Genomic DNA, 24,483 nt, shown 5'->3' on the forward strand with positions numbered 1-24,483 from the left:
GTTTTTTCATTCGTGTTAAAAACTCTTTCCGACATCCGATCAAATATTTAACGCATCACTTATCTCCGAAATTTTGTCGATCTAAACACATCCGAATCGTGGAGAAAAATCGCGGCCGTCACGTCCATCTCAACTCCCAAGTCCATCATCTCGCAATGGCGACTGCGAGACCACGGCCAAACGGGTCAACCACACCCACCCCTCTCCCGGTCTCCCTCTCCCCTTCTCCAGGTCTCCTCCTCATCCGCTTCTCTCTCTCTCTCCGCTCTCGCGCGCGCGCCGCCGCCACCACCACCACCACCACGCCATCACCAGACATGTCATCCACCACGCGCGCACCGTCCCCCCGCTCCCGCCCCCGCCCGTGAAACGACACCCACCGACCGCCCTGCGCCTGCGCCTGCGCGGCGAGTAGCCCAAGAACCACCCCCACGTAGGCAGGGCAGCCAGCCGCAGCCGACGAGGATAAAGAAGAAGAAGAAGGAAGCATCATGCCATCCATGGCGCCTCCGCTATAAGCAGGAGAGAGAGGGAGGGAGAGACAGCCAAGAACCTCCTCTGGCACGGGGACGGACACGCGCGCGCCTTGCTTTGTTTAGCGCCTCCCGGCCTCGATAATAAACGCGGTGGTGGTGGTGGTGGTAGTGGTGGGAAGGGACGGGGGGCGGCGATCCCGGTGGGTGTGTGTGTGTCCGAGGTGCGTTCCTTGCCCCGGCCCCCGGTGTGCATGGCCGAGACGCCATGACGACGACGAGCACCGCCATGAACGTGAGCAAGGCGGTGACGCAGCTCTGCGCCCCGGGCGGCGGCAGCGGCGGGCGGCGGAGGGGGAGGCCGGCCGTGCTGCGGCTCGACCTCCGGTGGGGACGCCTGCTCCGCCTCGCCGTCATCAGCAGGGTCGTCCGGCTCGTCTGGGACCAGCTACTCGCCTGCTCCTCCTGCACCGGCGGGGGCGGCGGCAGGTACCGCAGGCTCGGCCCGCCGCAGGGGGGCGCCGCCGGGGCCGTGCTGTCCCCGCTCCCCAGGGACGACGACGACGGCTGCTGCGGCCGCCGCGGCGGCGACCGCGAGGCGGCGGATGTCGAGGACGTCGTCAGCCTCAAAGTCAGCCTGCTCGGCGATTGCCAGATCGGCAAGACCAGTTTCATGGTAACTTCTTGCATCTCCTCCTCCTCATCCTCTTCTTCTTCCTTCAATCCATTCCAATCTCTCGCCATGTTGCTTTACTGCGTCGTTAACACTTAACAGCTTCGTCTCGATAAGTTCTGTTGGTTTCTTGCCATGTTCATGCTGTTTCATTCAACAAAGCCATCAACTGTCCAAAACTAACTCTGCGATCGATTTTCGCTTTTGAACAACTCGGATTCAGAATAGTCTATCCAGATTGTGAAAAAGTTAAATCTTTTTGTAATTGATTTGCAGGTTAAGTATGTTGGGGATGAGGAGGAGCAGAACGGCTTGCAGATGACGGGCCTGAATCTGATGGACAAGACCTTGGCAGTTCGAGGTGCTAGAATTGCCTTCAGCATTTGGGATGTGGCAGGTAATTGACACCTTTACACAAGCATGGGCCATCAAATTAGGATTTTTTTTCTCCCCTGTAATAATTGCATTTCATGAAGAATCAGATTTCCAAAATTTGCTTTTTTTTTTAAATGAGTTTTTGCTGTGGAATGGATGCAGGAGACAGCCAGTTCCTCGACCACGTTCCAATAGCGTGTAAGGACGCCGTGGCGATCTTGTTCATGTTCGATCTCACGAGCCGGTGCACGCTTACTAAGTTAGTACTCAGATCGGTTCCACAGCATCGTAATCTTGGATCAGATTTTGATTAATGTACCAAATCTTTCAGTATTCGTACTTATTGCTGCTTATATCTTTGTTTGGTGCAGTGTTATAGATTGGTATGAGAGGGCAAGGAAATGGAATAAGGTTGGTACATTGTTCTACTTTAATTGTTTGGTACCATTTCCTGCATGTTTTCTTTATGGTCATATCTGAACCATAGGTGGACTATTCATTGAAAAAAAATGTTACAAGTTGCTGCAAACAGTACTAGCAGATGGGCTCCCTCAATCCAACATGTGTCAGGGCATGCCTACAGATCACTGTTTCTAAACAATTTAGGGGGCGATTGTTTTCCTCTAACTTTTTTTTAAATCTCTGTCACATCGAATGTTTTGACACTAATTAGAAATATTAAATATAGACTAAACTCACCACATACTCTGAACTATTTCGTGAGACGAATCTATTGAGCCTATTTATTTAACTAGCATATCGCCCATGCGTTGCAACGGAATTTCATTAAATAATATCATTAGCATGTTAATAAGTAGAGTTAATAAAAGTAGTTTGATATGTAGGTCTTAATTATTTTTCCTTTTAAAAAATGAGAGGGAGTAGGTGGCGGATTCACCACCACCCACCACCACCACTACTCATCTTTATAGTAGTATAGATTATTAGCGAATATGATGCTATAGTAAACATTTGCTAATCATAAATTAATTAGGCTTAAAAACTTTGTCTAATGAAATAACCTTTATTTATGTAATTAGTTTTGTTATCAGTCTATATTTAATACTTCTAATTAATGTCCAAACATCTGATGTGATAGGGGGACTAAAAAAGTTCCTGATCCAAACAGCCTTAACGCTGAGATTTGTTCATATGCTTTTATCAGTGCTTTAGGTGAATAGTGAATTGTGTGTCCTTGGTTCTTGGTATTGTAGCTGAACAGTTATATTTCTGTTTTGTTTTCTGACAGACGGCTATTCCAATCCTAATTGGAACGAAGTTTGATGACTTCGCTCGGCTTCCTCTTGAGATGCAATGGACCATCGTTAACGAGGTGCGTTTATAATAGTAGTTTCTTGCAATCAAAATATTGCTCCCTTGCCTTTTTTTGGTTCTTGGATATGGAGCCTTCAGCATCTCCAATGTTGTTAGCATAGAAAGATGGTACCTTTTCTTGGTTCTGACGATATGGAGCCACACATGTTATGTTTTATCTCAAATGCTGCAAATTAACCAGCCGGATCAGAACTTTAATCTTGGAACGAGCCTTTTCATGGTTACCAAGCGCTAATAGAAAATCAGAAATATTCGAAAGCCAAGCATGCCCTGAAAATTCAGATTCCATTGCACTCCTTCAGTCTGCTCAGATTTCACAAAACTGCTACACTGAATCAGTTTTTCATCAAAGATTTTGAGATTCTTTCCATAGGCCATGAACACGAAAATTCTAGCTTGATGACATCTACAACTATTCCTATGTCGTGTTGGTTGGATACCCGGTGACAACGACAAGAGAGCCCAAATCAAACCTGAACCGAGTACAGCCGGCGACTAATTAAGTTTGTGCAGACCGTGCTGACCTGATAGCACCATATATATATGAATGCCTATTACTATTGCAACATTGAATACAGTGGACCTCGGTTGATCAAAGGGAGCATTCGCTAAGTAGGCACAAACGTGTCTTCTTCTTCGTCTCAGAGGAAGAAGGCTTGCCATTAACAGCAGCCGGGATGAGTCAGTGATGTAGAAAATTGGTTAGGCATGGATATAATTTTCCATTTTTGTTTGTGTCCACTTGCGTCTTGTCTGAACTATACGTCGATCATCTCTGTGGGCCTTAGAAGTTGGAACATACAGAATGTAGATCGATGGTCACTAATCACTCGACATATTAAAAGCAAGGAAAAGCTACATCACAACTAACTGAAAATAACTTTCTTTTTCCTCATGCTATTGGGAGCCCTATGCTTAAAATGTAGTTGCATTTCTTTTCTGCCTTAGTGAATAGCAATTTACTGAAAAGTTTCAGATATGCTTTTCAGTACCCCAGAATGAAAGTTCAATGGGAAGTCAAGATTGTGTTTTTTTTTAACTGATCCTAGAATTAACCAAGCTTGAAAGATGCCTGCATTTTGTTTACTCTTTGTCAACATGCCGTGTTCTTCCATCTGACGGGGAAAAAACTGTCGATTTTCTTCAGGCCAGGGCATACGCAAGAGCGATGAAGGCGACCCTCTTCTTCTCGAGCTCGACGCACAACATCAACGTGAACAAGATCTTCAAGTTCATCACGGCCAAGCTCTTCAACCTGCCGTGGACGGTGGAGCGCAACCTCACCGTCGGCGAGCCCATCATAGACTTCTGAAAATAGGGGACGGACTCCCCTGACTAACAAATTAAGGCTAGGCAAAAGAAAAGAAAAAAAAAAACTGTTACACGAGCCATTCCTTCGTCTTCCTCCTCCTGACCTGATCTCTCTCAGGCAATGGAGGCTGGCCGGGGTGGTCAGGCCATGGCTGAGCAGAGCTCATGCATGTACATAGGTGACAACGAAAATGGAAATCAAGCTGGGTGCATCGTCGAGGTGTTGGAGAGGAAACCGCGAGATGCTGTAGCCCTCGTCGGAGTGTATAGTACTAGGAGTTAACTGATCCGTGTAATATATGGTCATCGTTCTTAACACCAATTTTAGAGATGGGCGTGTTACAAGTATAAAAAAAACGAAAAGACGAGGGTGTTGGTCACTAGCCCATTATACACAAGGGCGGTATTAGCACTGGAGTAGCTAGAGTTAGAGTGGTCTAAATGTCCATTAAAATTATACTTTAAAGTTTGTGAAGTTCGAACAAAAATATATAGAAGATAACAGAAAATTTAAATTGTACTAATTCAGTTCTGCTATTGAGTAAACTGTGGTTCCGCCCCGGGCCTGGTTATACACACAGGTTTTAGAGACGGACAAAGACCAATCTGGGGACACTCATTGATACTAAGATTCATTCTGTTCAGTTAATTAGAGTTACCACGAACTCGGTTCAATGGGTAATTGTAGATTAGCTCGGGCCCTGACCAGTTTGCAATACGGTTCAGAAGGTGACTTCCCTCTTCGGTTTGGACAAATTGAACTGTTTCCTTTAAAATTTTTATAAAATTCCTGTGATCCGAATAAATTCTAAAAGTTTTTTTACTCGCATTTTCTGGCAGCTTGTTTGATCGGTTGAGTTAGGTCTATAGGAGCCTATGCTAAGTCTCCATAAAATTTTATGTCAAATATTAATAGAAAGAGGGCAAAACTTTATCTAGCTTGTTTACAGTATAGTATCATTTGCTAGATCCGTGAGCTGAATTGTTGGTTAGAAAAGATACGTATGAAAAGGGAACCCATGTCAAACATAACATACGTGAACGACCCAACGATCAATATATTTTTGATACAGGTCTTGAGTCATGCACGTACACCAATCACCACGCCTTTTGATTTGACTTTGGTCATGACACGCGGTTTAGTGGACAAATTAACCGGTGGTTAGAGCAGTAAATTTGTCAACGCGAGAGGCAGAAGACAGTTGCCGTTGTCATAGATGCCGGTAGTACAGCCACTGTATTTGGTGTTTCATCACAAGGGTAGCATTCGCCTCTGTCGAGTGCATGGCAGCTCATTCTTGTGACCCATCACAATTAATCCGACGACGTATAATTGCGAGCACTTACATTAGTATTCGCGATATAATTGCGATGTAACATGTCCACTTCTTAGTACGTATATACGAGTATAAAAGATTCAATGGAGATTGAATTTCTATCTTGAGATAAAATATGTGCTTCCTTTATTCGTAGGTACCTGTCACAACTCACAACTTTAACCATGAATAACTTTTCAATGTTTAGATTGCTTATATAGGTATTGGATAAGTATTATAGTTTTTTTTATGAAAAAGATGTGTGATGATAAAAGTTTGGATATTAGGCACTGTTTAGTTAAAAAAAATGTCGAGTTTACCGTCGAAACTTTGACAGATGTACAGAGTATTAAATATATTTAAAAATAAATAATTGCATAATTTAAAATAAATTTACGAGACGAATCTTTTGAGCCTAATTAGTCCATGATTAGTCATACCTGCTACATTAACTTACATGTGCTAATGACGAATTAATCAGACTTTAAAAATCCATCTCATGGTTTGCTAACACCCTATTTAATTAGTTTTTTAAATAGCCATCAAAATAGCCTTTCGATATCCGATCCAAACATTCGATTATGACACCCAATCCAAAAACTTTCATGATCTAAAACAAGCCTTAGGTCTTGTTTAGTTCCTAAAATTTTTTTCCAAAAACATCACATCGAATTTTTGGACACCTAAATAAAGCATTAAACATAGATGAACCAAAAACTAATTACACAGGTATGGAAGAAATCTTGAGACGAATCTTTTGAGCCTAATTAGTCCATGATTAGCCATAAGTGCTACAGTAACCAACATGTGCTAATGACGGATTAATTAGGCTCAAAAAATTCGTCTCGCGGTTTCTAGGCTAGCCGTAAAATTCATTTTTTCATTCGTATCCGAAAACCTCTTCCGACATCCAGTCAAACATTTGACGTGACACTCTCCCAAAAAATTTGTCAATCTAAACACCACATTAGTATCAGTGGATGCTTTTTGCCGTTCGAACCTGTACAACTCCCAGCCCATCTGGGCCGTCGGATGCAGACCAGATGGCCACGAATCCACAACGTCGCATACGGCCCATGGGCTGAAAGTGAGGCCACCACAAAATCGTGCGAGGCACGACGGCCCATCGGATGGGAAAAATTTAGGCCCACCAAGCAGCACGCTAAAGAGCCCTAGGCTCCTGGAGCCGCAGCCTGCCGTATAAAGAGGCAGACCTCTCCTTCCCCCTCCCCCTCGCCGCCGCCGCCACTGCTCGCCGCAGCTTCTCCACCAGACGAAGGGAGCCGCGCGCCTCCGAAACCCTAGCCCGCCCCCGCGTCCCCGCGGCCGCCGCCAAAATGGTATGCTCCTTCTCCTCCTCCCGTCTCGTCCGCCGCCCGACGGGAGTAGCATCGTGCACCCTGTCCTGTTGCTCCCTGCTCTTCCTCGACGGCTTGTAGGACGCGTCCTCTATTCATGTTGATCTGCCGTAGTTGAGGGATCCTGAGCCGGAGGAGTAGCTAGGTTCCAGCCGATGCGTTCCGCGGTCTAGAGATTTTAGCACCGGGGAGGTTTCTTCAGTGCTTGTAGCGATTTTTTTTTCATGTTGATAGGCACTGTGATTTTTTGTCATTTTTGTATTCGATGGTTATTTTATAATTCTGAGAAGACATTATTGATTATCGTCGTCGATTGTTTGATGGTTAGCTGGCTCTTTGCATGCTCTGTAAGATTATGAGTTCTGCTGGAAGCATCAGAACATTGTTGTCATTTCAGTTAGGCATTTGCGTCGTAAAGAGACATAACATTGTTCTCATTCAATTGACCACTTACCTTGATGTGTTAAACATTTCTATCATCTTCTCCCGAGGTCGTGGCATGAATTTATTTTGTGTTAAAACATTGTTTAGTAATCTCTTCTGGCTTTGACTTGTGGGCTCCTATGATGGCATGAAATCTTTGAGACCTGACATTCTTATGATGACAAACATAAGCATATTTTCTGAGGACCCAATCAAGGTTTTGATTCGTGGGTAGAGTCTTTATTATTGATTTATTGTCATCAAGATAGGCACGTTATCTGAGGAACTGACCATTGCATGCTCTAAAAGGCAGATTTTTTTGGTAACAGGCTATGTCTGGATTGTGTGTATTGTTGTCATTCAATTAGGCACTTAACTTCTGTGTTATTTTTTTTTATCATCTCCCCTCAAGGACATGGGATGAATTTCCTTTTTTCCCCTTATGCTCTGCTAAAATTATTTGGTACTTTTGCCTTTACTTTGACTTGTGGGCTCCTATGACGGCATGGAATCTTTTGAGACCTGATAATCTTGTGATGACAAACATAAGCATACTTTCTGAGGACCCAATCAAGGTTTATTTTTGTTGAATCTGTGTCTACTCTTGAAAAATATGGACAAACATTTGATTCTGATTATGCACGTTTGACTCTGCTGCTTATAGGTGTGCTATGTGCTTTCCAACAAACAGTATTGGTTAAGCTGAGTGTTTTTCTTTCACATTTGTTATCTATAGGTGAACGTTCCCAAGACCAAGAAGACCTACTGCAAGAACAAGGAGTGCAGGAAGCACACCCTTCACAAGGTCACTCAGTACAAGAAGGGAAAGGACAGCCTGTCTGCCCAGGGAAAGCGCCGTTATGACCGTAAGCAGTCAGGATATGGTGGTCAGACCAAGCCTGTTTTCCACAAGAAGGTATTGTGACAGTTTATGTGTGACTGTCTATTCGTTAGAAACATATGGTGTCATGATTGATTTATCCTGTTCTACTAATGTGGTAATGCCTATGGCTTTCCGCTGAGTAATCTTATTGCTTATGAATTTCTGCTGTGCATTTTTCATATTATAATATGTGGTTACTGTTTTCAGGCAAAAACCACCAAGAAGATTGTGCTGAAGCTGCAATGCCAAAGCTGCAAGCATTACTCCCAGCACCCCATCAAGGTACTATTTCATTCTCTAGAGTTGAATTTCTAAATTCTCATGAATTGATATCTTTTTTTATGTGTTGGATGGATCCCACTTACATTATTCTTCTGTAAATTCTCATGAATCCATATCTTCTTTTATGTTTTGGATGGATGCTCACTTCGATAATTCTTCTGAGCAGAGGTGCAAGCATTTCGAAATTGGTGGGGACAAGAAGGGCAAGGGAACATCTCTTTTCTAAATTGCTTGCGACCAACTGGATACTCTGCGCTTCATATTTCGATGTTTGTAGGAGCTTAATTTAAGCAGACCTTAATGTATTCAAGTATCATCTTCTGACGTTTGCTAGGGTTGGCTTTCTGCTGAATCAAATTTTTGTTGCTTAGTCTTCGTTGAATCCAATGTGATGGATGTGTCTATTTTGCAATTGCCGTTCTGATTTTGTGACGAGTTCATTTCCCTTGATTCCTCAGCGATTAATGGCTTTGTTACTCTAGTTTGCGCAATGTGATGACCAAGGGCGACCATCCTAAACGAGTTAATCGACGTGAGCATGAATTTTTTTTGACCAGTTTAACTAGTTCTCACCAACGTTTGATATTCTCAGCATCTATGCCCCCATGGTCTGTAGCGGACAGCATTGCTGCCAATGACATTGATGATGATGAATTGATGATAATGTATCCACTGAAATGCGGTTTTCTAAGTCACAACCATGCTGATTGTATTGCTGGCTCCAATTGTTTCGCTTTGGGGAAGAAAAAGTGAAATTTTGTTTTTTGCAAACGAAAAATAATTTGTGGATAAAAATTTTATGTGTTCGTAATGACCTAAAATTGAAATCAAAAATCGTTAAAAAAACATGATAAAGAAACAACAAAATCAACTTCTAAAATTTAATTTTTAACTTATAATCAATTGCAAGTGTGAATCGATGGTAGTCTGTATTTCTGTATCACAAATAGGCAGCAAGTAACATCGAAGAGGGCCATCTCAGTGATCCTCTCAAAAAGCAGGAAAGAAACATCTGCATTGGAAACTAAGCTCCGTGACCTTTTGAGCCCAAAAAAGTTGTTCCTGATCCAAGAACAGATCATCATCTGGGGTATATGCTTCCACCGAAATCCTAAAATTCTCATACATGCAAGAAAACGGCAAGAACAAGTTGAGCTAGAGTCCAATGCAGGATCCATCCCAGAGATCTCACTGAGCAAATCGCACAATGCCAGTGGGACTATTCAGGATTTCCTGGGCCATGCCCTGTACCCATCACCCTAAATTTTTACAATCTAGCTATTTTCGCAAGAAATTTTATAAATGGATCTATTTCTTGGCGTCTTACGTGGCGCTAAGGTGAGATTGACTGGTCTAACTCCACACCAACCTCACGTCTGAGCATATTAGATTCTAATCAATCCCATGTCGGTGCCCGGATGCGTGACCCTGAGAAATGAGTCTATTTTTTGATAATGTTTCTGAATTAGTCTATTTGTAAAAGTTCTTTACGAAAAAGGCTAAAACACCAAAATTCACCCCATCACCAGCAGCAGCAACGGAACAAGGCCGGGCTGTAGTGTGTCAAGCATGCACGGCTACTGCTCTCCGACCTCCTCGTGAGACATGACAAATTGAACGGTAGCCCCCAACTCATTCTGAACCACACACACCTCGTTTTGGACCACAAAATTTGGGAGGCAGCAGCAAAAGGGTCAAGCAAAAAATCTAACAGCTTTATTTAGGCAGATCCACCTCTCTACATCATCACCATTCATAGTTGTAGTAGTAGAAGAACACGACGAATTCAGAAAAGCACATTGGCAGCTAAAATCTACAGAAGAAACTGAAAAAAGAAAAAAATAAGAAGAGAGGAGAAGCTCTAGTATATTACAAATGGGTCCTTAGATATGCTCATAACATGTTACATCCCGAGCACCGAGTCGACCCGTGGCGAAAACGGCACCATTTCCATGTTTGAAGCCAGTTTACTGCTTCGCCTGAAAGAAAAGAGAAAAAAGAGAGTTTATTTTTGTCAGAGATTCAGGCTTATTTTCATGAAACTATGTGTGATTTGGTGAAAGAAAAGAACACGTGTGAAGAAGAAGTACCTGAGAGTAGATGAAAGTTCCGAGGATCGCAATGGCGGCTCCGAGGGCGTTGATGGGTTGGACCGGCGTGTGGAAGATGATGATGGAGGCGACGATGACGGAGATCCGCTTCATGGTGTTGCCGATGCTGAACGTCAGCGGCGAGATCTCGTCGAGCGACATGTAGGACACCTGGTTGTATAAGTGGTAGAACACGCTTTGCGCCGCCACCCACCTACAGCCAACCACACACAAAATTCACAGCCACATGAATCAGCTGGATTAATTATCAGACAAAAATATATCAGATCTTGGTATGATGGAAATTAACATATCTGGCTATAATGTTTCTTATGTACGTCTTGTTTCTCTTTCAGAATGAGCTGGATTAATTGTTAATGATTCTTGTGTAGAACTGACTAAGTGATTGATTGCATCAAGATTGTGATGCTACTGAAAGTACAGGCCTTGGCACGCTGAGACTGCTTGAAAACTATACCAAACACCGATACGAAATTGTGTGAATCAGTACAAGCAGCACGTGAGCTCACCAGAGGAAGTTGGGACCGATCTCGGCGACGGCTTTGTGCCATCCTGCAGCCCACACCTTGGGGCCCTCCATGGCGAGGGCGAAAGGGAGGAGGATCAGCAGGGAGAGCATGGAGAGGCAGGCGTAGTAGTTCATCCCGCTCACCGACCTGCCCTTCATCCCCTTCTTGGAGAAGATGTTCCGGAACACGAACGCCAGGTTTGAGATCATTGCGCCCATGAATCCTGCGACGAATTCAGCCAAAAACAGGTCAAAGAATAGTTGGTGTGTCTCTGAACAAACAGTGTGAGATTTCATCGTATGATTCTGATATATATATAAAAAATAGTGTTTTTGTGTGTGTGTGTGTGTGATAAAGTGTTGAAATGTGGTATCAGAATTATTAGTCAGTTCTTGTTCTCCAGAATTTTTTAGGATAATATATTAATTAATATCTGTGTATCACCAAAAAGTGAGGATATTTCTGGTGAATCTGCTGCGGCAAGTATCTCAGGTGAAGGGACAGAAAGATGCAGGGTTGCAGCTCACCGGTCATGTTGAAATTGAGCTCGGTGACGGCGGCGAGGGCGCATCCACCGATGATCGGGAGGAGGGAGAAGTACACCGGCGCCGGGAAGTGCTCGCCGAGGAAGAACCTCGAGACGAGCACGGTGAACGCCGGCTCGCCGCTCTTGATGATGTGGGTGAACGACACGGCCACCTTCGCCATGCTCACCGTCGCCGCGACGTGCCCGATGGTGTGCGCGATCGCCACCTGCTCGTCCACAGAACAAATCAATCCCATCCCAAAATCCACGCATCGTCGTTAGTAACAGAATCAGCAACGGCGGCGGCGAGTCGCCGACCATGGCGACGCGATCTCACCGGTGACAGGGCCTTCCAGAAGTCGAGGTCGGTGGTTGGCGCCTCGGCGATCTTGGTGGCCCAGGAGGCGAGCATGATGGCGGAGCCGGCGGCGAGCGACAGCGTCGAGGTGAGCCACGGGTAGGGGAAGGCGTTGAGCACCTTCTTGTTGTAGATGTTGAAGATCACGTTCAGCGCCCACCACGTCGCGAAGTAGACCCCGATCTTGGCGCGCCTCGCGGTCTCCGTCGGAGCTGCTGCTGCGGCGGCGGCGGCCTCAACAGGGTGAGCGCCGTCGGCGGTGGCGGACGGCGGCGCCGGGGACGCGACGGCGCGGTCGCCGGTGTGGCGGGCCCCCGCCAAGAACGGGTCCTGCCGGTACAGCGGGCGCGCTGAGAGGGAGAGGGGCCGTGGGCCACCGGCGGCGGCGGAGAAGAGTGGAGGGAGGTGGACTGGCTTGGATAATGCCATCGTCGGGGTGGCGGCCCCGGCCGTGGAGAACTTGACGGAGGCGGCCAGCATTTTGGCGGCGGGTTGGCAGCCGGCGTCTCCTCAGTTATTGTGGGCTTCCCTGCGTGTAGCCGGCCGTCGTCTGTGGCGGCGCTCCCTGCGGCGGTGCGGCGATGGTAGGGGAGATGTGGGGGTGGAAGCTCGTATTTATAGCGAGGAGAAGGTGAGCGGTTTGTGCATGTCGACATGGCATATTGCTGAGTACTAGGATGATATTTCCGAACAAAAATAATTTATTAATAAAATTTTTATATACACATTTTTAGTGATTTAAAAGATAATGTTAGAAAATAAACTTTGGTGGAAAAAAAATCCTAAAATCAACCAAACTTAAGGTTGAAAATTTAAATTTGGAATTAGCAATCTAAATCAATATTTAGAAAATAAACTTCAGGGATAAAGATTTCAAAATCAACTTTGTTAAAAATTAAAATTTGTCATATAAGCAAGTAAAAGGGAAAAAATAGGAGGGCTAGCCTTTTTTTTTGTTTCTTTTTCATCTTAGTGAGATTCTCTGTCTCCATTTTTGCTTTGATCTCTCTCTCTCAAAATGTATATGTTAGTTCTTGTTTATTATTTATTTGCCTCTCATTTTGTGCATTGGAGTTTTTTAGGGTAATTTTATCCATCAGAGTTGTTTACGGTTAGATTACGATCATAATCTTTACATAGTCCTCAAGACCTACGTATATTTATACCAGATCAAGAGAATGTAGTACTATCAGTAGAGACATTCACACCCAAATTCTACTGTAGTCAAATCAGGAGGACATAGATCCTCTGCAGGAAAAGGGCTAATGCTATGATAACTTCAATCTGCTGAGATAACTTATGGGACGTATGAACTGTCGTGTTCGATTAGGAGAGGCGATAAGTTAACTTATTCAGTGAAAAACATAGTAATAGATTAGTGCACGATTATTTAATTATTAATTATTAAAAGCATATAAAATAGATTAATATGATTTTTTAAAAACAACTTTCCTATATATTTTTTTTAAAAAATACAACATTTATCAGTTCAGGAAGCGTGCGCGTGTAATACGAGAGAGTTAAGTTAACTTATCTGCGGGGGCGAATGCGGCCCTAGTAGGATAAATCCTCACATGCTCACGTTCGGTTTGAACTGAGGATTAGTTGTTTCCTTTATCTTTGTTATGCATTTGTTAGCCTCTACACAGTATGCATGGTAAAACTCCACAATGTTGCTGCATTTCATTTATTCTTTATTCTTGTATCAAGTATTTTTCTCTTTTGTTCTAAAAAAAAGTATTTTCTCTTTCAAGACGAAATAATCATAGGAAAACTCTCTCATACTGAATTATATCGCAAGCAAAATCTGAAATTAACACATTCCATTTGTTTATGTTTTTGTAAATATAACAGTTGATTCGTTTTTGCTACAGTGTGCGATATTGAATAGCCCTATGTATATTTCTAAATCTAAATTAAAAAAACAGTGACAACTACATTTTTGTACGTGAGCATTCCAATTTTGTGTACACTGATATCGATTTATTCCTGAGGAATTCATAATTTTCATGTTGCGTTTTTGGGTATGGGCCATGACTTGCGACGTGTGAACCCGTAATACTATTCACGTACGTTTTGCACGTTTAAAATTGTCAACAGAATTTTCCTAGCATTTGCAGTGATATGTTTTCAGCCACGACCACTTGGCATTGGTTTGCCACTTTTGTCGCTGGGTGATACAACGAGGGCTTCATTTGACCGCAGCCTGTATACAGCAGCCAAATGAATCCTTCTCGATTTCTAAACATGCTCTAAGACTTCTATTCGGATGCCAAAACATCCCACCCTGCAAAAAAAAAAATCAACATCAATATATATATAAATGCCCTTATAGGGATACATGGCTTTATCAAACTTAAGAATGAGCAACGGTTGATTATGGGTCTGTTTGGGGAGCCTCTTCCAGCTGCAGCATTTGGAAAAAGCTGTCCTAAACGGTCCACAGCTTCTGAGAAACTGTCAGATTCTGGAAAATGAACTAAGAATCCAGAAGCTAGGTTTAGAAGCTTTTTTAGATTCTCAGAAACTGACTACCAAGCAGCTGCTTCTCAGAATGTAAAACTCCTCAAACAGACCTCATATAACTTACGCGTTCGATCACATAAGCCAACGACAATGAAATGAACATATTATGTAAATACTTACAAGCAGCTAGCATACCAAAACCTGAAAAATAAATGAGTAATCCTACATCTATGCTAGGAGTATAATTATTTGCAATTGACGATGAAGGGAACGGAAAATGACTTGGCCGCAACAGTACAAAACCTAGTCATCAAACTAGGCAGGAGGTCGATCGTCAACAGCCATCCCTGCTGTATGCCGGCAACGACCGCTAATTCTCACACGCCGTCGCCGGTGCAGCGAACCTAATTAGCGATCGAGCTAGCTGTCTTGTGTGTGTCTGTCTCTGCCTCTCAACCGTGACGACAAGGCCAGACCGACCGACCAAAACCCTCCTTGTCGATCGCGCATCACCAGCAGCGCGCGGGGCTTCGGCCGGGCGCTTTCACCTCGTGGGGGGTGACGAACCGGAGCGCGGAGCCAACGGACGGACGACGCGGGCACACACACATCGGCACGTCGAAATCGCGTCCTGTACCAACGCCAGCGGGCGCAGCTGTCTGTCCTCCCGGCCTCCTCGCGGCCGTCCATCCGCCCGTCCCACTACTGCCCAAGCGCGGCGCGGCGTGGGGAAGGAGAAGAGAGAGAGAGGGGGGGGGGGGGGGGGGGGCGTTTTTTAGCGGCGGAGAGCGAGCGTGGCTGGCCCCGCGTGGCGCGCGATCCGCGAGCCCTCGGCCGTCCGTGCGGACCCCCGGTCACGTGGGCGAGGCACGCACGGCACGGCACGGCAGCGCGCGCGGAGAGATTTTTTTCTCTCTCTTTTTTTCTGTCTGTCTGTCTGTACATGTCTCTGCTGGCGAAAATCGGTTTCACTTCGCTTCACCGAGAGGGGCGATCGATGGATCGATTCACGCGGCGACGATCGCCAACGACGCTGCAGCGGTAGCTGAGCAGGCAGGCGGCAGCGCCGTCGCTTTGTGCGCGTTTGCCATTGCTGCTGCTTCCCCTGAATGGCAAGTTGGACGGTAGTAAGCAGTAGTGGAGTAAAATTTGGACCGCAACAATGGAGTGCGTCATGTCATGGGTGATCAAGCTGTAGCCTGTAGGGACTAGGGAGGGCTCGCTCGTCCAAGAAAAATGCTATTACTATCATATAACGAATATTTACTACTCGACAGGAGGGTCCCGAATATGGGTGAAACTCCCGTTTTCAGGGAATCGAGCAGAAAGACACAGATGCTATACAACTTGCACGACCGGTCGATACCCAAGATGTAGCGACGTATTTGTAGCCTACCATGCTCATGCTCTCCATTGTAATTTACCGCTGCTACAAATTTACGATCGGTACGTACGCCCGTACCCACACACGGCGCCTTTCGTGGCATGCATTGCCGACGGCTACCAAACACGCCGTACGTTTTGTCAATTGTCGCGCACCAACCCGGGCGCGCGGCCGTGGCAAGCCAGCCAGGCCCCGTCTACTTCCTCCCTTCCTACTAGCCTTTTCCGCGCGCGCGCGCATGTCCGCGCCATGTGCTGTCGCGCCTCGCCCGGCTTTTGTTCGCATCCGCCCCCGGCCAACCCGCCATAGATTTTTCTTAGGAGCACCGTGCGTACGTGGGGCGTGCGGGTTTTTCACCACCACCCGATCACTGTTGAGTCTTGACGCGCGCGGCTCGGCGTTATTAGGGCGTGGTACGTGCGTTCGCGCGAGCGAGCGGGCGTACGTCTGTTTCCGGTGCGTGTTGCGGTCGGGCGCGTCATACAGGACCACGTGAAAAAGGAGGTCCAGTTCGTGCCCGGGTCTAAAGATGGCAACGGAGAATTCCTCGTTGGGGATGACCACCGTGTCCCTGTCCCCGTCAATATTGAACGAGCTATATTTTACCCATCCCCGTTCACCGTAGGTAAAAATTCCTCGTGTGTTTTTCCGACCCCGTAGCGCGCTGGACGAGGAGTGGGTGCATGCTGCGCACCAGTGGGTCGCAGCCGCGAGTAGGGGGTTGCCACGTGCAGCGAGGCCACATGTGCGGGTGGCGGAGGGCTGGTGCGCATCAGCGTCAGCAAGCGGTGGTGTGCAACGGCTGATAGAAGCTGGTGCGCTAGAGGCCTAGTCGTACGGGTGGAGGGGCGGGGCACCGACGGACGGAGGCCAGTAGAGAGGTGGCGCACCGGCGGGCAGGGGCCATGCACCCGCGTGCGGAGGGGGCGGCGCAGAGGTGGCGCACCCGCGGTCGGAGGGACGGCGCGCCGGAGGCTGGTCGAAGGGACGGCGTGCCGTCAGGCGGAGCAACCAAATGCTCTCCAGTCATCCACGCTCGCACTGGTGGATAGTTGTGTGCTAGGGTTTTTGCTTTATATATCATTTTATTGGGCTTAACTTTTGGGGCTAAAACATATACGAAGTCTATATTGGATCCCTCTACAGCGTAAATGGGTCACCGCGGGAAACGGGGATAGGGGGTGGTGCACCGTCCCCGTCATCCTCGATGGGGGTGAATTCCGAACCATTTAATTCCCCATGGGGTTATATATTAATCATCCTCGTCTCCTAATGGGTGAATTCACCGCGGGGAATCGATGATCAGGTCCCCGTTGTCATCTCTACCAGGGTCTTTGGAAACTGTTCTAGAGACTGAAACCGCACTCGAACGGTTTGGTGGAAACTGCGATTATCAATTAGTGTAAATTTGAATTTAAAAAATTGGGATCGAACCGTCGCGAGCTTGAATACAAAACTATGTGATATGTCCTAATTATCATGATAATTTTTAGATAGACATATAGATTTTCGCACTAGCAACAATCATTAGTTTGCTAGTGTCAATAGTCGTGGTGGCACGATCGGTATCTACAATCATAGTTTGGTGAAACACGTGATATGCTGCTATTATCATGATATTTTACTCTGGTTCTTTTTTTTTCAAAATTTTGAATTCTTACAAAATTTTCCAACCGTACCACGGTTTATCAAAGCCGCGTCCCGACGGATCAAGCGATTATCACGATAATTGCAACGGTTTTGTAAACACAGGTTTGTGTAAGTCTACCTCATTTTGTTCAGATCTTCGATCATACGGGAGAGGATACACAGTGATCCTACATGTTAAATCTTAAAAGGCACTAGTCCTTTTAAGGATTATTATTATAGATACATAGAGTTGCATATTCAAATATTTTGGACTTTATGGCAACTTTGATCATCAAATCTAAAAACTCATACCACACTTAAAAAAAAAAGGTCGAGCCAAGCCTGACCAAATTGGTCTTGTTCTTTTTGTCCTAGCCTTTGCCATGATTGGATCATATGTAGTAATTTTAAGATGAAAACGAAATCGCAGAACAGAGGAGACGAAGAAGAACAAAAGTTTGAGATGTGTGTAAAGCCGAGGACAAAAGGCAACAGTGCGAGTGGAGGAGGTGGCACTGGCACAACCCCTAGTTCAGGGAACGTAAAAAAACGAGAAAAAACTAATAATAATATGATCAAAGGAATACAACCTAATTTAACCTATGTCAGTCACAAGGTCTGTTAAAGCATAGCTATCCCAAAGGCAACGGAGGCTGGTTCATTGTCCACGGCGAGAATCACATTGCTTGGGACATCACTCCTTTGGATAAATACAACAATCCTCCACTGGTTATTCAAGTTCTAATCATAAGAGCTCGCACGTGATAATTGAATTTAGACATGAGATCGTTCCTAAATTTTTTTATATGATTTTGATAATAGGTTGCTACCTAACGATTATATTATAATTAGAAACAATAGATAAGACAATGAGACACTTAGAGAGGGACTTGGAGGTACGGAGGACCGTCAAGGATGTCCAGGTTAAGATGGAAACCTAAACCAAGTCGACTCGAGTATGTTTTGGAGTCTTGGATCTGTCTGCACTAAAACAGATGCACAGGTTGCATACATGCTCAGATTAATGCGTTCTTTATATGGATGGAAAGCTAAGAAGATAACATTTTCTAGTCTAATGTCCAAATTTGTTACGAGTCATCGAGAATCGACTGAACAAGTTGACGTCCAAAATCTATTCCGGTGTTGCATCACCAAATTTTGGCCTTTGGGCCATGTATCAGGTTGAAGCCCATTAAAGTTGCGTCAATGGGTGTCTGTACGACCGTGAACTCCATATATTAGTAGCCACTGCCACCTTTAAAGTTTTGGTTTTTCTTAGATTAATCTGTCAATAACATTTTCATTGATCCTTTGGTTTGTGGGACCCTAACTTGTGAGCTTAATCATTCATATGTAATTTGGTTGTAATCGTCCTTGTTTTTGTTTGTGCTCTTTGATTCACAATAAGGGATTAGCCTTCTCAGTGAGGTCAATCAGATTTCGACACAGTTGATAAGCAGAGGAGACGTGGTGCTACGATTACCGGACTCAAGAGCGTGTTTGTTAAGAAGTCGGATTGAATTGTGTCGTGACTCCACCAAATTGATTATTTATCAAAACCTTTTAGAAAATCGGGAACCCTTGTCCATCTCATCCTTTCTCTGTTGCAACCGCTCTCTCTCCATGGTTTGTGGCATCAACTAAGGAGCAGACGACAGGCCAGTGATGCGAGGTGCACATGTGTAGAGCTAGTTTGTGGCGGATGAAGTCATTGGGCTAGCAGCTCCTACTCTCTCCATAGTCCCAAAAAAACTCAACCCTTATGAGTATAATGAATTTGAACAATCGTTTGTTTAGATTCATTGTACTAAAAGGAGTCACGTCATTTCAAATTAAGCTTACCTAGAACGAAGGGAGTACTCTCTCCGTTCCAAAATAAACAAATCTTCTACTTTTTATATATAATGGTTGACTTTTCATCTTATTAAAAAAATTTTTACGATTAACATTTTTTGTTTTTATTAGATGATAAATCATGAATAATACTTTATGTGTGATTATTTTTTAATTTCTAAAAATTTTTTAAATAAGACGAATGATCAAACGCTGGAAACAGAATCTGAAATATTGTCTTATTTTGGGACGGAGAGAGTAGGCCACAAGCAGTGAGCAGCAGACGACATTGTCTGAGACTCGGGCGTAGGCGAACCGCTCCCCTGCTGGTGAAGCGAGCAAGCGCTGGGCATCAACGTTGTCACCAAGATACTCATGGACCAGAAGCCCAACTGACAGATTTCGGGGCCGCGCGTACCAATCTGGCGTGTCGGTGTGGACTCCCAACCAGGCCCCATTCGCTGGCATTTGCTCTTGAAATAAGTTCATCGAAGGTCCCTTAACTTAACATCAAGTTTACAAATAATCCCTAAACCACAATACCAGAAATGTTAGACCTTAAACTTGCAAATACCGTTTAAAATAGGTCCTAGAGCTGTATGGAATAGTGGTTTCGCTGTGGCATTTTAACCAACGTTTGCTCTCTTACATGGCAAAAGGTACATATGGACCCACGTGTTATCCTGACTCACGATCTCTCCTATCCTTCGTCTCTCCTGATGAAGAGGAGGTTGACGTGCTTGCCGGAGGCTACATGCAACGGCGCCCAATGGTAGCTCGGCTTGCGGAAGAGAGGACGACGGCGGCGAGGCGTCACGCGGCGCAAGGTCGTCGTCGACTAACGAATCGGGGGGGGTGGGGTGACCGGGTGAGGGGTAGCCGCAGGCAGTGCGGGAGGCATGGCCGGTGAATCGGGACGGGGCTATTGTCCCATTTGCGTTGCTGCCGCACGAAATGCGACGATGGCGGTGGCAGCAGGCGTGGGGTGGAGGCGTGGAGCAGCTGCTGTCACTGCTCATCGTGGGGACTCCATCCAACACGCCAGCACCTCCATCCAACACACCGGCCGCCGATAGCACCTCCAGCTCCTCCGCCTTGGACAGCAGCCCAAGCCACTCCATGGCCGACGCGACAGCCCCGTCCGCTCCCCGCCGACAGGAGGCCAGCCTCTCCGCCTTGGTCAACAGACGCAACTTCTCCACGTCTGTCAACAGCTTCACCGGCGCTACCGCCTTCCCGCTCATCATCTGGCGCGACCCCGGCTCCCCCACCGCGAAGCGCACCGTCGTCCCGGCCTGCACCACCGTAATACGGCCGCTCACTGCCGTTAGCTCTTACAAGTTACAAGCTCAGACGCCATGGAGCAAAACAACCAAATCCGAGGATGTGACAATCACGTACCCTTCTTGTGCCGGTGGCCGGATTTCTGGGTGGCCTTGGCGGCGACCTTGGGAAGGCCTGGGCGCGGACAGGGGGCTGGAGCTCCTGATGGTATGTGTTTTGATAATCGAACAAGAGCTAATTAAGCCCTATATACAACATGAAGACATCAAATCAATTTAACAGCACACACGACCAAATTAACAACCAAATTAGTGCTTTCATGCATGCATGCAGCCAAAATTTCACCATGGATGCGTATAACTACGTCGTCTCTACATGAATGAAGACAATGAATAGCGAGAAGCATACAGTAGTACGCCGGCCGGCCGACTGGCCTATCTCAGTTGATGCCGGCGTGTGACGGCACGCCGCCGGTGGCGGCCTAGAGGTCGGAGCCAACAACAACATCGTTGTCGGTGGCCAGGTGGGGCATGGCACCCCGTCATGGAGGGGTCAGCGACGTTTTGTTCAACGAAGCAGCACGCCGCAAAGGCGTCGACGGGGTGTAATCCGACAACGTGGCGCCCTGTAGAGGACTCAGTGGGGCGTAGTCCGTCGAAGCAGCGCGTCGGGGAGGACTTGATGGGGTGTAGTCTGGTGACGCAAGGAGAGAGGAGAGGAAGGGAGAGAATGAGAGAGAAAAAAAATTAAAAAAAACTAACATGTGGGACCCACCGGATGCCACGTCAGCAAAATCGGTCAAAAAAATAAGTTAATACTGCTGAGGGACTTTTTTAAACGGATTATAAAAGTAGAAGGGTATGGATTTCTGGTACTCCGGTTAAGGGATGAAAAACAGACTGGTCTTAAAGTTCAGGGACCTTGTGTGGACTTTTCCCTTTGCTCTTGGAGCCCACGCACTTCGCACCTTCCCAGCCCACCCCAACCCGCGTAATCCTGAGCATGCGGCCCAATAGGCCATACATAGCCCACACCCCCTTCTCTTCTCTTTTCTCAGTTTCCTTTCTCCTCGCTCCTCCCGCGCGCGCCGCCGTTTCTCCTCCTCCCTCCTGTCCCGGCCACCGCGCGTCCGCTTCGATACCGGCGTAGCAGGATCCCGAGGCCGGCCTGCGCGTTTCGCCTGCGGCGGCCACGTACCGTACCGGAGTCTCTCGAGATGTGGGGCCTGGGATGCCATCCTCAGGCTGAGGGTCCTTTGACTTTGAGTTTGAGGGTTTATAGGGTTCTGATGCCCGCGACGTGTTCGATGGATTGCGCGAGCGAGGGCGGTGGTTTGGGCTGCGTTCGGCGCCTTTCGGGTTTTTTTTTCTTTTTCTGGTCCTCTGTCGGTCTCTACCTCGTTCCGGCGTGGGATGGAGACTCGAGGCATGCTGGAGTGGAGTTGGGTGCTATACTGCTATCATTCGGGCAGCTAGAACAGGAAACACGTTGATTCCGCTGCTCAAATTCAAAAGATTGCTTTGCTGCCTCATCTTGTCAACCATCCTATAGCGGGACTGAAGGCGATGGTGATTTCCATCCCAGTAAAATCCGCAAGTTCCTGGATGTTGCACCTGCACTGCTGCACACCCCCTGATCTGCAGTCACATTAACCTTCTTCAGGAAGGCACATATGGTGTGAGAATGTCTTGTCACCCTATGGCCTCTGCAAACTTTATATGGAGCAAATGGTCAGATTTTTCACAACGTATGGTATTCAGAGGCTGCTGGCAACGGCCAATTTTTGCAACCTGTGACCAGGCAATTGCAGGATCTGTTCACATTGTTGAATTAGTATCTAGGAAAATAGATTATGTCGTCAGATAATGGTCATGCCTTTTGGCTCTGCTGCTGGGATCGTCATTTCGGTTTTGTGCCAACATACATCTGGTCTGTATTTTTTTCCCCCTGGAATCACATCAGCAAAAGCATTCTTTGCAGCTGGGAGTTGAAATATATCTCCGGCATGTACCCTTTTAGTAAACAAAGTATCAGAAATACACTAGGAAATAGGAGTGCTGGTTCCTTTTGGAGGTAGAAACATAAACTTAAATCTGTACTAGTGTATTCTTTTGCTTTTCGCCTGACCTTTTGCACGTTTTGAACTTGACTTACCTTTTGACAATCTGTTTACCCTTACCATATTTCAGGGATATGAGAAGATTCTATGGCCAAATATGCAGCTGTGGCATCTGGAAGCACCACAAATTGTGTGGATTCCATCTTTCTCACTGCTATTGCTACAAATATTTTTTGTTAACCAAGGAATCCTTCTCACTGCTATTGCTACAAATAATTTTTGTTAACCAATGGTACCCAGATTGCTTACTTTGGACACATGCTTCTCCTTATGTTCCTTCCTCCAACAAACTGCCGACATACTATTTATACTAGGTTTGCTGGTAGTGCAGTAAATTTTGGATATATCTGTATGTCCAGAGATTTCCTATTCATGTGACCTGACAATGATGTTTCTTTGGTGGAATTCAGCATTTGCAACTTAACTTTTTTAATCTGGTCCCTGTATCTCCACATGGTTAAGTTGATTATCATCTTAATTTTTTGCCATTTGATAATCTGACCAGATATATAATAGTTCTGAAGCTTCTGAATTCTGGACACGCACAGTTGTTTTTCCATGTCATATGGTTATTTGTTTCAGGCATCGCTATCTTTTAACTTGGACTATATCTGTAATGTTACATTATTGCACTATATCCATGCTTCTAAATTGTCTGCAACAGCTAACCACAGCAATCACATTGATTAGCCACCTTCTATGTATCTAGTTGTAGTACCTAAAAGCTAAAACTCTCTGATGGTCTACCTAGATTGTTCCCACATAGCACATAATAAACATTAGCCTTGGCATAAAATGTTCCAGTTATTCTGAAGCTGAATCCTGCATTTTATTAGATGATACGTATTACTATGTAAAATAATAGGGGATTGTTGGTGCTGATAGATACAAAAGGCTGTTCTTTGCTGTGTTTTTTATGCTTTTGTAATTTAAGACATACTTGATAATATTATTGTTCTGTGGTATCTTAGGATCTGGCTTTCCATTAACTTGATACATCTCTTTGGTTTTATTCTAAGCTTAGTATGTGTCGACCACCATAGTTTTAATATTCCCAGCACTGAAATGCTGCTAAGTTTCTATCTTGTATTGAACAGCTCATTATTTCTTATATTGAATTATCTGCACTGAATATTTGGAGCCCTTTCTTGCTGTTGACTAGTTAGAATAACAGTTGCATTTCCATTGATTTTTGTCCGTAAAACACGCCAGCATGAAGTTGCAGCTGGAGGTTTTCTGCGCTTTGCTTGCCACCACTGAGCTTAAAACGTGGACAACATCATTAAATCAAATCCTTAAGATTCTTGATGGATGCGAGGATAAACTAGTAGCAACAGCTGAGATCCCACTAGTTACTAGGATAATGATAAGTAGTATAACAACACATTACAATCCATTGTCTGTACAGGCTTTTAGTCTTCTGAAAGTTTTTAGTTGCCCTAATTACCTTGTATTTGTTTATGCACATACAATTAATATTTCTGATTTCTTGCTTCATGTACCTCTTAAGGGGCTGTTTAGTTCCTAAAAATTTTCACCAAAAAACATCACATCGAAACTTTAGATATCTAAATAGAGTATTAAACATAGATAAAATGAAAAACTAATTGCACAGTTACGTGAGAAATCGTGAGATGAATCCTTTGAGCCTAATTAGTACGTGATTAGCCATAAGTGTTACAGTAACCCACGTACGCTAATGACGGACTAATTAGGCTCAAAAGATTCGTCTCGCGGTTTCCACGCTAGCCGTGAAATTCGGTTTTCCATTCATGCCCGAAAATCTCTTCCGATATCTAGTCAAACGTCCGATGTAACATGTAAAAATTTTCATT

General features: G+C 45.3%; 3 protein-coding genes and 2 non-coding genes across 5 annotated transcripts; 4 read left to right on the forward strand and 1 right to left on the reverse strand.

Annotated features, from left to right (window-relative positions):
* The first annotated feature begins 258 nt into the window (after positions 1-258).
* Positions 259-4,841, forward strand: LOC102707136 (septum-promoting GTP-binding protein 1). Its single transcript, XM_040526497.1, has 6 exons — positions 259-1,149; positions 1,423-1,543; positions 1,684-1,780; positions 1,893-1,932; positions 2,771-2,854; positions 4,004-4,841. Exons 1-6 carry the CDS (start codon positions 742-744, stop codon positions 4,166-4,168), a joined length of 915 nt encoding a protein of 304 aa, XP_040382431.1. The 5' UTR covers positions 259-741; the 3' UTR covers positions 4,169-4,841.
* Positions 4,842-6,707: 1,866 nt separating this feature from the next.
* Positions 6,708-8,861, forward strand: LOC102707415 (60S ribosomal protein L44). The gene is made up of 4 exons (XM_040525907.1): positions 6,708-6,823; positions 8,001-8,180; positions 8,355-8,429; positions 8,596-8,861. Exons 1-4 carry the CDS (start codon positions 6,821-6,823, stop codon positions 8,653-8,655), a joined length of 318 nt encoding a protein of 105 aa, XP_040381841.1. The 5' UTR covers positions 6,708-6,820; the 3' UTR covers positions 8,656-8,861.
* Positions 7,401-7,472, forward strand: LOC121055062. Its single transcript, XR_005812281.1, has one exon. It is a non-coding gene; the product is annotated as a small nucleolar RNA R66 (small nucleolar RNA).
* LOC121055063 lies at positions 7,758-7,830 on the forward strand. Its single transcript, XR_005812282.1, has one exon. It is a non-coding gene; the product is annotated as a small nucleolar RNA R66 (small nucleolar RNA).
* A 1,259-nt stretch (positions 8,862-10,120) lies between the features above and the next one.
* LOC102707695 (glucose-6-phosphate/phosphate translocator 2, chloroplastic-like) lies at positions 10,121-20,492 on the reverse strand. Its single transcript, XM_006657712.3, has 6 exons — positions 20,294-20,492; positions 11,913-12,442; positions 11,577-11,802; positions 11,050-11,272; positions 10,520-10,733; positions 10,121-10,408 (listed from the first exon to the last, which is right to left on the reverse strand). Exons 1-6 carry the CDS (start codon positions 20,490-20,492, stop codon positions 10,397-10,399), a joined length of 1,404 nt encoding a protein of 467 aa, XP_006657775.2. The 3' UTR covers positions 10,121-10,396.
* Positions 20,493-24,483: the final 3,991 nt, after the last annotated feature.

This window comes from Oryza brachyantha, chromosome 7 (assembly GCF_000231095.2).
Source record: "Oryza brachyantha chromosome 7, ObraRS2, whole genome shotgun sequence".
Lineage (NCBI taxonomy): Eukaryota > Viridiplantae > Streptophyta > Magnoliopsida > Poales > Poaceae > Oryza > Oryza brachyantha.